This window comes from Manacus candei, unplaced genomic scaffold (assembly GCF_025592945.1).
Source record: "Manacus candei isolate 608988 ecotype Guabito, Panama unplaced genomic scaffold, ASM2559294v1 h1tg000150l, whole genome shotgun sequence".
Taxonomy (NCBI): Eukaryota; Metazoa; Chordata; class Aves; order Passeriformes; family Pipridae; genus Manacus; species Manacus candei.
Window position 1 is genome coordinate 911616 of NW_026138198.1, and position 11620 is coordinate 923235.

The window sequence follows — 11620 nt, forward strand, 5'->3', positions numbered from 1 at the left end:
CTGCTCCATGTGCAGCCTGCACTGATGCTCCAAGTGCAATCTGCTGTTCCTGCCATCAGCAGCATCCCCAGAGACACTCCAAGCAGGAACCAGGCCAGGAAGACACAAACCCATCCCGATAAAAGCCACTTCTCCACTCCCAAGCGGGAACCACGCACAAAGCAAAGGCACTGCTCGCTTTCCCACTTGGAAATGGCACAGTTCCCAGTGGAGCTGCTGCCCAGGCTGTGCAGGGATTATCCAGCCTTAGAGGAGGATCTCACAGGAACTGGATGCATTTTAGGACCTGCCATCCCTGGACACTTCAGCCCTGGGGTTTGCAAGGAGCAGGCCAGCTCCAGTAATTTTCCTTTCTTTGTCTCTCCAAACTTTCCAGCCCAGGAAAGAGGTGCTGAAGGTGATTAATCATGCCAGTCAGCTCACCTCCAGCCACGTGAGACCTCCTTGCCAGCAGGGAAAGGAGCGTGTGATGGAAAGTTTCCCCACATTCCGCCAAAAACTTCCCGCTTCGCTGGCTCAGGCTGTAACTTTCCAAAGTTTTGCCTCAAGCTAAACCCCCTCAGCCTCTGTTTCAGCCCCTGACCTCGGGGACCCAGTTTTCAGCCATTTCAAAGCACAGGGGCTGTGTGTGCCCATGAAGTTATAAATTCCAAGAGGAACAAGATTTGCCCATTCCCGGCCTCTCTGTAAAGAAGCCTCCAGCACAAACTTCATATTTTAAATAACAGCAGCTCTTTTGTAGGGGGTTCTGATTTCCTAAGATCCCTCAAGGAAGTGTTGGGATCATTAAGCCCGGTTGCCAGGGGATTTCTGGTGGCTCTTGGACATATACTACGAGCTTTCTTTGCTCACAGTTTAAAGACAAAGATCTTTTCTTCCCGACGCTCGGAGGTTTTTTAGCCAAACAAAAGTCCCAAACGCTCTGAAAAGCAGGATTCTCCACCAGACTGCAGCACTAAAATCCCTTCAAACATCAGGCCCTGCTCTGTGTCACTGTTCAGGGCCTCCAGGAAAAAAAAACCAAAAACCTTCCCATTTCAAATCCACGGATTCAGGATTCAGACACACATTGCCAAATGACTTGAAAATGAAGGTCTCTGAGCAGGCACACACTAAACACCTTTTCCAGCATCCAGGCATTCCCAACAGGTAAGTATGGCCAGGTGCCAAGGGGCCACAGGCTTCTGGGCTCTGCTTTAGCACTGCCACACTACAAGGGATATAAAGGAAAGGAAACACCTCCTCTCCTGTGGTGTTTCCCAATGTCCTGCTCAGCTAACCAAGTCCAATTTTTATTTTCTTTGTACAGCTGCACTGAAAGGACAGTGGAGAGATCCTTGGATAGGATGTGACTCATGGCAGAGGCAGGAAAAAATTTGTAAATCGAATTAAACTGAAATATTCCTGACTCTAAGTAAAGCATCAGAGTAACACAGCTGTGCCACCTTCCCAGACAAGACAAATCCCACTTCCAGGCACGCAGACAGAGGGCAAGTGGGACCAGCATTTTGGCTGGAATCCAATTTCCCTGGCTCTGGAGCCAGGCTGGGAGAGCTGGGGGTGTTCACTTGGAGAAGAGAAGGCTCCAGGGAGACCTGAGAGCCTCTTCTAGTGCCTAAAGGAGCTCCAGGAGAGCTGGAGAGGACTTTGGACAAGGGATGGAGGGACAGGACAAGGGGGAATGGCTTCCCACTGCCAGAGGGCAGGGTTAGATGGGATACTGGGAAGGAATTCCTGGCTGGGAGGGCAGGGAGGCCCTGGCACAGGTTGCCCAGAGAAGCTGTGGCTGCCCCTGGATCCCTGGAAGTGTCCAAGGCCAGGCTGGACGGTGCTTGGAGCAACCTGGGCTAGTGGAAGGTGTCCCTGCCCATGGCAGGGGGTGGAACTGGATGAGCTTTAGTGTCCCTTTCAACCCAAACCATTCTGTTATTCCATGATTCCGTGATTTAAAACTCTTAAAGGTGAAAGAAAAGCTGTGTTTTTTTAAAAAGGAGCAAGACAGGCAGGAGGAAGTTACACCCTAAAAATGTTTCACATATTTTCTAAGCACGTGGTGCCGCTCTCACAGAGATAAACTGAAAGCAAATCCCACCCTCCACTGTCTGACAGAGATGCACCAGCACAGAGGATTGAGGAGAGTCCCTGCCCTCCTGCTTGCAGAGGGACAGCTGGTGCCAGATTCCAGCCCCTGGTGCCTGGATGGGATCTCCCAGGTTTTCCCCTCCCTCCAGTTCAGCTGCTGGGAAGAGCAACAACCAGTGCAGATGAGCAGAGATCGTTCTGTCCTTTCAAAACATCAGAATCTGAAGGAGAATAATTTTTTCAAGGAGATATTGGCAGGTTTTGGGAGAATGTCTCCAGGCACAGGTAACAGCCCAAAGCAGCCTTAATGTCCTTAATTCCATCACCTGAACACCAGGAAAATCAGACTGTTTGCACAACACAGGGGCGAAACACAAGGTATTATGAGCAGGATATATTGATTTCCCAGCTCATTGGAGACATCAGGAGAGACAGATCACATCAAGCAGGTCTCTGAACTAATTTCATCCCTGTTTTCTCTGCTTCTTTCATGGGTGCCACTGGCAGACAGAACTTCACCTTTTTCATAATTATTTTCATATTTACTTCCATGTGATGAAACTTCCATGCTCTGCTTATTAGATCATCTGCCCCACTGGAGAGCCAGGGATTAATTTTATAAGATGGCTGCACGTTACTGGAAATCAGTTACCTGAACTGGTCTTTTCTGGCCAGAAATGAGTTATTTGCTTCGAAGGAAGTTGTACCTGGCAGTGGCAAAACACCACCCGGCCAAAAAGGAGAGGAAGGGGGGGGGCTCAGCTTTCCTAAGCACAGTTTTGTTTTGACTCGTTTTCTGGGATGACTCCTCCTTTCTCCCGGCCCTCTCCCGGCGCCTTGCGATTACGTCAATTCTCCAGCTGCTCATTCAGAAATTGTCAGGACACAGTTCCTTTTCCCCATTTCATAACAGCTCATTGCCATGGCTCCGAAGCAGGGGTGGAAGCCACGTTCTTCTTTTCCATATGGCGATTCCGAGCGGGAAAGGGGAAGGAGAGCAGAATTTGCATTTGCATTTGTACTGTCAGACAGCATTAAAAAAAAAACCACATTAACATTCTCCAACTGGTCTAGGACTGACTTTTGGCTAAAATTAATTAAATTAAAGCGGCGTATTTCACATTGTGCCTGTGTGCAGACTGACAGACGTGTCTAATGTATTTAAGCTCCTAGAGGAGAATAAAGCAGGTAAATTCCATGCCACTAATTATGCAACCTTTGGTGAATGCTTGCTGAAGCCTGTTTTTCCTCAGCTATGGAATTACAGGACACAGAAGTGCTGACTGCTTCCCAGAGAGCCACTAATAAATCAACCTTGTCCTGAAATGAGCCTGCACAATAAATACATTTCATCCCAGAGGATGAAAGGCAGCCATGTCCCATCATCTGTGCAAACACAGCCTGCCAGACCAGAGCCTGAGAAAGCCAACTTGCCAGCCCTGCTCTCGTGCTTCCTTGGATCCCAGGAGTCTCATCACCTCAGCACTGCCTGTGGAAAGCAGGGTGGGCAGCCTGGGCTCTGATCCCCCTGCTGAAATCATGGAATCCTGGAGTGGTTTGGGTTGGAAGGAACATTAAAGCCCAGCTCATTCCACCCCTTGCCATGGGCAGGGACACCTCCCACTAGCCCAGGTTGCTCCAAGCCCTGTCCAACCTGGCCTTGGACACACCCAGGGATCCAGGGGCAGCCACAGCTTCTCTGGGCAACCTGTGCCAGGGCCTCCCCACCCTCACAGCCAGGAATTCCTTCCTAACATCCAAACTAATCTCTCCTCTTTTAGCTTAAACCCATTCCCCCTTGTCCTACCACTATCTGCCCATGTAAAAAGTCGCTCTCCCTCCTTTCAATAAGCCACCTCTCAGCACTGGAAGGCCACAGTGAGGTCTCCCTGGAGCCTTCTCTTCTCCAGCTGAACAACCCCAGCTCAGATGTCACCCACACAAGCACACAGATGTCGTGCAGTGCTGTATTCTGAGGGTATTCAAACCAAGTTACCACACTGAAAAACACAATACACCAAGGGGAGAAAATAGAGGCTTGATGGGAATCTTTAACTTGTTGTTATTTCCTTGGAATAGAGTATCCCTGTATCGACTGTGTCAGGCTGCTTATCAGCAGCTCTCCAGGGATTAGTTTGATCAGCAGTGGTATCCCTGTGGGTCCTTTCTGCAGCTGCCTTTTACACCACTCACATATCACAGTGCCACCAAGCACACCACGAGCCAAGCCCTGAACAGAGCTTACAGTCAGCCCCCATCCCTCTCCAGAGAGCTTCAGCTTCCAGGAAGCTTATCTGCCCTCCACAACGGCTCTGGCAAAGCCACACATCCCTCTCCAAGCTGTTGTCCCCCTTGCACTGATCACATTCAGCGTGGCTGCCGCTGGGACATGAGTTCTGCTCCCTCTATTCATGCTGAATTCATGTGCCACATGACAGGCAGTGATGATCAGCAGGGCTCTGGGGAGGCCGGGAGAGGCGGCAGCGCTCTGAGCATGCACCAGGAATCCTCTCCTCCTCTCCCAGACAGGCTGGCGCAGAGATCTGCTTCTCATCCAGCTAACGAGGGGAAAATGGGAAATAAAGCATGGAAGCAGCTCACACACACTGCCAGGGCAGAGGGGGTGTTGTTCAGCAACGACCTGTGTCGATCCTGCACAAAGGATGCACACAGGGCAGGGCTGCATCCCGAGGCACCGAGCCTGGCCTGGCTATGAGTTGGCAAATTCCCTCAGCACGGGGCTGCCATGAGGTGTCTAGACTGAGGTGCTCCTGGGAGACTGTCTTTGAGAGGATGGAGCAGGAACCATGGCTGGGCAAAGCCCTCTCTCACACCCATCCGTGCTCTGCAGTCCTGTCACAACTGTGCTCCCCAAGGGTTCCAGGCCAGCAGGACAGAAAGGCTCCCAAGCTGGTTTTCACCACACACACACCTGCTTTCTATATCACCACCCCTTTCTATATCATGGAATTCTGGAATGGTTTGGGTTGGAAGGGATCTTAAAACTCACCTTGGTCCAACCCCCCTGCCATGGGCAGGGACACCTTCCACAAGCCCAGATTGCTCCAAGCCCCATCCAACCTGGCCTTGCACACTTCCAGGGATGGGGCAGCCACAGCCTCTCTGGGCAACCTGTGCCAGGGCCTCACCACCCTCACAGGGAAGAATTTTTCCCCAGTATTCCACCCAACCCTGCCCTCTCTCAGTGTAAAGCCATTCCCTCCTGTCCTGGCACTCCAGGCCATTGCAAATAGTCTCTCTCCATGCAACTCCTGCATCCAGGTCACTGCTGGCCACACAACCCTCCCTCCACCCTGCTCACACCTCTGCTGGGATTTTTTCAGTCCCATGGATTCAGAGGATCCCAGATCGAGCAGGAAAAGCCCCAGGTGTTGCCCATTCACTAACCAGAGCCACCAAGCCCCCCTGAAGTAACACATTCACCTCCGTCAGGACTCCTGCTGTCCCCTTACATCAGGGGCTGGTGGTCTGGGAAATGCAGCAGGGAATGGGAAGGCAGAGCCAGACCTTTTTGTGCCCTATTTGGAAATCAACTGCACCTTCCCAGACTGGAAGTACAGATGTAATTCCAGCTCTGCCAAGAACCTGTGGAAATGATGGGCCAGTGACAGAGCCCGGGATGAAGATCTGCACCCAGGGAGCTGCAGGGCACTGGTGATAAACAGGTGAAGAAAACTGTCCTGGAAAAAATGAGCCCTGTCCTTCAATAATCAAGAATGGCAGGTAAATTGGAATGGGCTGCCCAGGGAGGTGCTGGAGTTGCTGTCCTTGGAGGTATTCAAGGAAAGGCTGGATGTGGCACTTAGTGCCATGGTCTAGTTGACAAGGTGGTGACCAGTCACAGGTTGGACTCCATGATCTCAGAGGTCTTTTCCAACATAATTGATTCTGTGATTGTCAGAGGCCACACTTGGCAGGCTCCCTTTGAGATCCCAAACTGTCTTCTCCAAAGTCAGGGCAAACTCTCACACCCCAACAGCACAGCAGAACTAACACCCCTGCCCAATCCAACCTGCACTCCCACGTTCTCCTGGTGAGCATCCCGCTCCTCTGCGCCCCAGGATTCTTGGAGCAGGGAGCTGAACGGAGTGGCTGCTGCTGCCAGGCTTGGTACTCATCCCCTGCTTTTTTTGGAGCAGTGGCAGGACGTGGAGTGCACCTCCTTCCTGCCAGCCCTGAGTCACCCAGCTGGCAGCACCTCTGCTCCAGCGTGGCCAGCTCAGCCCCTTCTCCCTCTGGCAGAGGGAACAAGGAGACGAATGATCCTGCTGATAACACGAGTGGTTTGGGACCTTCCCGGCGTGAACGCTGACAGAAACAAGAGCTTGGATGATCACCAGCCACCAAATCTGCCTGTTACAACACCTCAAATGCCAAAGTCCAACGTGAAGCTTTTTAATGACAACACCTACTACCACTCACTTGCAGCTCCAGTGCTCAGCTGGCTCTGAAGCAACAGCAATTCCTACTGCTGTGGAATTCCCAGGCTGAGCTCCTTATTAGCAAGCTTCAGAGACACAAGCACACAGCTACCTTGGGAATGAAGCAAATTAGAGACCAGCTCCTTCCAACCCCCTGCCATGGGCAGAGACACCTTCCACTAGACCAGGCTGCTCTAAGACCTGTCCAACCTGACCAGGAACACTTCCAGGAATACACCTCCAAAACTCCTGCTTCACCCCTAGCACACATTTTCTGCATGCTCCTTCATCTGCTCTGTTTGTCAGCAACAGCCTCCCTTCATCTCCACCACCAGTGCTGGATTTAGTAATTTCTGACGCGAAATTATTTTTACCCTTTTGTTGCTAAAATTGCCTGGAAATTAAAGTTTGGTAAACATGCCACAAAATCCTAGGATACAGCATTAAAAGCAATTACGGTCTGGAGAAAACATTTATGTATATAGAGAGCTTTAAATACTTGATATATACTTTGTGGGCTTGGCAGAGTTCAGCCCCTTCTCCAGAGCCTCCACCTCATTTGGGAAATTCACATTCAGTTCCTTTCCTTCTGTAACATTCCATTTTCCTTCAGCTGATGGCAAGTGGGAACATTTCTGGCAGGAACAAGGGAACTGGGGGTCTCTCTGGATTGAAGTGACTTCCAGAAATGATCCACCTCATGCCTCCCAGAGCCCATCCCAGACTCCTTCTCCCTCTGGAGAAGGTTCCAGTCAGTGATCCAGGGGAGTTAATATAAATCCCTCTGCCCCTGAACATCACTCAGGCCCTAAACAATATTTCCATGTGCTGCTTCTCATCCATGGGCTTAGCAGGGAAAATGCAGCAAGACACAACCAACTCCAGGGTTAGATGGGATATTGGGAAGGAATTCCTGGCTGGGAGGGTGGGGAGGCCCTGGCACAGGTTGCCCAGAGAAGCTGTGGCTGCCTCTGGATCCCTGGAAGTGTTCCAGGCCAGGTTGGACGAGGCTTGGAGCAACCTGGGCTAGTGGAAGGTGTCCCTGCCCGTGGCAGGGGGGTTGGAAAGAGATGACATTTAGAGGCCCCTTCCAACCCAAACCATTCCACATGATTCTACGATCATATTTATGTTGTAACGTTGTCTTGTCTCTTCTTTCAAGTCCCAGCACTTCATTTTTTTCCCCCTCATTTACAAGCCAGACATTTAGCTGTGAATATTTCTGGCTTTTTGTGTAAAGGCCCCTCTGTCTGAAACATCTCAGCTTTCACTTGTCAGGTTCCCAGCACTCGGACTCACAAAGAAACGCCAGGAAGTGGAATCTGAAAATCCACCATAAAAGGTCAGAAATCAAATAACAAACAGAAAGGAAAAACAACCTACCAAAATCATCCTTTTCTTCCCAGTTTAACCCATTGCTGTGCAGTCCAAGTGTGTGGCAGGGATGATCTCGGCCTGGCCTGTGCTGGAAACAAGCCCCTTCTCCTCAAAACAGTTCCTGGCCTTTCCTGGCTCCCGTTAGGAGCTCTCATAAATCTCCTAGCCAGCTTGAAAACCCCCACCACGAAGTATCTATAACCTCTGAAATCCCTTTTATGGTTTTACAACTGAATTCTTGATGGGTGGGTCATTCCAATTGCAACACGGGCCACAACGGGGAACATGAGATTTCACACAATTTGTTCCAGTCTGTGCTGTTTAAAGGAGCAACTGGGAGAGGGGATCTCTAATGGTTTTACTGGATTGGGGGGAGCAGGCTGTTGAGCATCAGCAACTGCCAAGCACAAACAATTTCAGGAAAGAAAATCAGTGTAATCCACTACAAACCTTCCCTGAGCTGGCTGGACTTCACTGTGCCAAGCAGGATTTCGACCAACATTCCTTATTTTGGGAAAAGCAGGGTCCCCTACTCACAGTGATTTTTTTTATCATCTTCAGCTGCCTCAACCATTCAACTGGCAGCAGTTGTGAGGTCTGGGCACCACTTAGCAACGTTCAGGAAGAGCCTTAAATGAGGCATAGCCTTATGCTGACCTTTAGCCTGAGGCTAAATCCTGCTCTGGGTGCATCACACCCCACCACATGAGCTCCCAGGGATGTGACAGCGAGCCAGCTTTGACCGGGGGCAACACCCCCCACTCGCTCACCCCAACCTGCTCTGTGAGCTTTTAAAAAAGCTCAGTTATTTTCATGAAACAAAGGAGGGGTTGCACCAAGCAGCTGCCTGTTTCCAGGCCTGAGTAACTGGGACAAAGTTTGATCCGTTTCAAAATAGCGCTAATTTTTTTAATGACCCATAAGCCCATTTTTAGAACAAAGCAAGGACTTTCTCCTTTCCTCCTCAGCTTCAGGAAAAGCCTGAGCCTCCTCCTTCGCCAGCTGAAAAATGAAGCAGAGGAATAATCACCCCATGGACTGATGTCACCGGACAATGCTGCAGTCACTGGATGTAAACACAGCGTTCAGGGCAATGAGGTTTTGTTGTATAAATAGAATAAATAAATCTATTAGAGGTGGAGTTTGTTTGGGTTTTTTTCCCCTCGTAAAAAATAGAGGCATTTTGCTCTCTTAATTTCTTACTTGCAGTGTCAACCAGCCCGGCAAAGCGCCAGAAAATCCTCTAGGAACAGGTAAACGTCTGTGGGATGTAGGGTATGACTCTGAGCTGTGGGGAAGGCAGCTGATCCCACAGAGATCCAGCTTGGATCCGTGGATGCTTCCAGATTCTTGTAGAGAATCTAAGGGGAGAGTTCACCAACTCAGTGACACATCACATTTCACTGGAGTGGGGCTCAGCAGCACAGGCTGAGGGATGTGCCCAATTGCCTTGCTGGACCAAGGCTGTACTTCCCAAGATGATGTTTTCCACGCTTACATCCCTTCCGGCATCATTTGCATTCCCTTCTCCTGCCATCCGGACCCGAAGGGAAAGCACCAGCTCGTGGACGTGTGTGCAATTCCCAACACGCGCGGGGCTGACACGTCTGTCACACGCTCTGTGAGACAAAGCTGAGAACGGCAGCGCATTCCCTGGCAAGTTTTCCCTCCGGTCTACCCGAGGATCTGACGACCCTCGTTAAGTCACAGTCAAACACGGCACCGATCAAAAGAGCTTTGCTAATTTTCCACCCCTCTCCCTCCCAAAAAAAGCCCCCCTGCCCGCTCCGCTGGCTCGGATCACACACTCCGTTATCCCAGCATTTCCTGGAGCTTGTCTCTGAACTGTTAATCATTACCATGGGAAATCCTACACTCATCTACACAAATTAGGATGTAATTTGTGTATCTAAACATCACAGTTCAGCTCACCCCGCTCCGCCTGAGGAGCCAGGATACCTGGAGCAGCGGTGAGTGAGCTCACACGGAATATGACTCCGGAGGAAATGGCAAATTACTCTCCCCAGCAGCCTCAAATAACGGAAAATGGCTGGATAAAACCTGATTTCCTACGGAACAGCGTGGCAGGCGGAGGAGCCCCTTGCTGGGTGCAGCCCACCTGTGGGACCAGCTTTGGCTCCAGTGGGAAGCAGCAGCCGCTGGAGGATCCAGGCGGCTCCAGAGGGAACTGAAGCCTTGCAGGAAGACGCCACAGAACTTCCTCCTCCCTCGTCACCCTGCTCGGCTCCCCGGCAATGCTGCCCCCCAAATCCCCCGGCCTCGGGGAGGGTTGTGTGGGGATGGGTTTAAAATGGCCCCTTCCCTGGAAGGTGTGACACGACAACAAAGCCCTACGGCTCCCAGAAATGGGAAAAACCCTCCGGAGGGGTGAGCTGCCGGGGAAGGCCAGTGGCTCTGACTGAGGAAAGTGGGGTGAGCAGGATTCCTGCCCCTGGACGAGGTGGGATGTGGGTGAGGGGGGGTCTCTGCTCCTGGATGAGGTAGGATGGGAGTGAGCGGGATTCCCGGTTCCTGGAAGAGGTGGGGTGGGGGTGAGGGGAATCCTGCCCCTGGATGAGGTGGAGTGAGGGTAAGTGGGACACCTGGATGAGATGGGTTGGAGGTGAGGGAAATCCTGCCCCTTGGATGGGGCAGGATGGGGGTGAGCGGGATTCCCTGTTCCTGGGTGAGATGGGGTGGGGTGAGCAGGATCCCTGCTCCTGGACGAGGTGGGCTGGGAGTAAGGGGGATTCCTGCTCCCGGGTGTCGTGGGGTGGTGGCTGAGGTGACATCTCCCCTCAGGGACCGAGGGGACACCAGGGACAGGGCGAGGGGTGTCCGGGCAGGCTGAGGGGAGCCGGGGCAGCCGCGGGGCTCCCCGGGGATCTGCCGGGCGGGGCGCGGGGCCGTGACAAGCCCGAGCCGGGGACACCCCGCCCGGCCCGCGCCCCAGCGAGGCCGCGGAACGCGGGGCACCCCCATCCCGCACCCCCATCCCAGCCCCGCCGGCCGGGCGGGCGGGACGGGCGGACCCCCGGCCGCGCAGGGATGCTGTGAGGACTCCCCGATCCCCGTGTGCCCCCTCAGAGGGATCCCGCCCCGGGCCGCCCCCGCCCCGGGCCGGCCGAGCCCCCCGCCCGCGCGGTGCCCCCGCAGCCCCGCCCCGGCGCGGGCCGCGACCGCCGCAGGCCCGGCATTGTCCGCGCTGCCCCCGCCGAGCCATCGCCTCCTACCCCAGCTGCTCCTGTCCCGGCGGTTCCGGGCCATGGCGGCGGCTGCGGGAGGAGGCTCCGTGCGCGCTCCGAGCCGCGCTGCGTCTGGCGGGGCTGCGGCGGCGGCGCGGGGCGGGCTGGGGGAGCCGGCGGGAGCCGCACCATCCCCGCCCGCCGCACGGCCCGGCACGGCCCCCGGGCAGCGGCGGGCACCGCGCTCTGGGGGGCACACACAGAGACACAGACACACACAGACACACAGACACACACACAGCGGGGTCCCCGCCGCACCCCCCTGGGCACCCACCCACCCGCGGCGGAGGTGATGGATGGGGGGGCTCCGGCACGGACAGGAGGGTCCCAAATCCAGGTCACTTCTGGCAGCAGGGCACTGGGATCGTGGCGTCATTCACACCCGGGGGGCGTTGACACCTTGGGGGCACTGGGCACACTCTTAAGGGTACCCATCCGTAGGGGGCCATGGGTGGGGGACTCAGCACAGGCAGG

General features: G+C 53.5%; 1 protein-coding gene across 2 annotated transcripts in view; it reads right to left on the minus strand.

Moving 5' to 3' along the window:
• The window catches only part of ATL1 (atlastin GTPase 1), a 29935-nt gene extending 18648 nt beyond the window's left edge, over positions 1–11287 (minus strand). For both annotated transcript variants that reach the window (XM_051772179.1, XM_051772177.1), the window contains exon 1: positions 11135–11287. In XM_051772179.1, the coding sequence (XP_051628139.1) occupies positions 11135–11168 (34 nt within the window). In that variant the 5' untranslated portion in view covers positions 11169–11287. The remainder of the gene's footprint in view (positions 1–11134) is intronic.
• Positions 11288–11620: the final 333 nt, after the last annotated feature.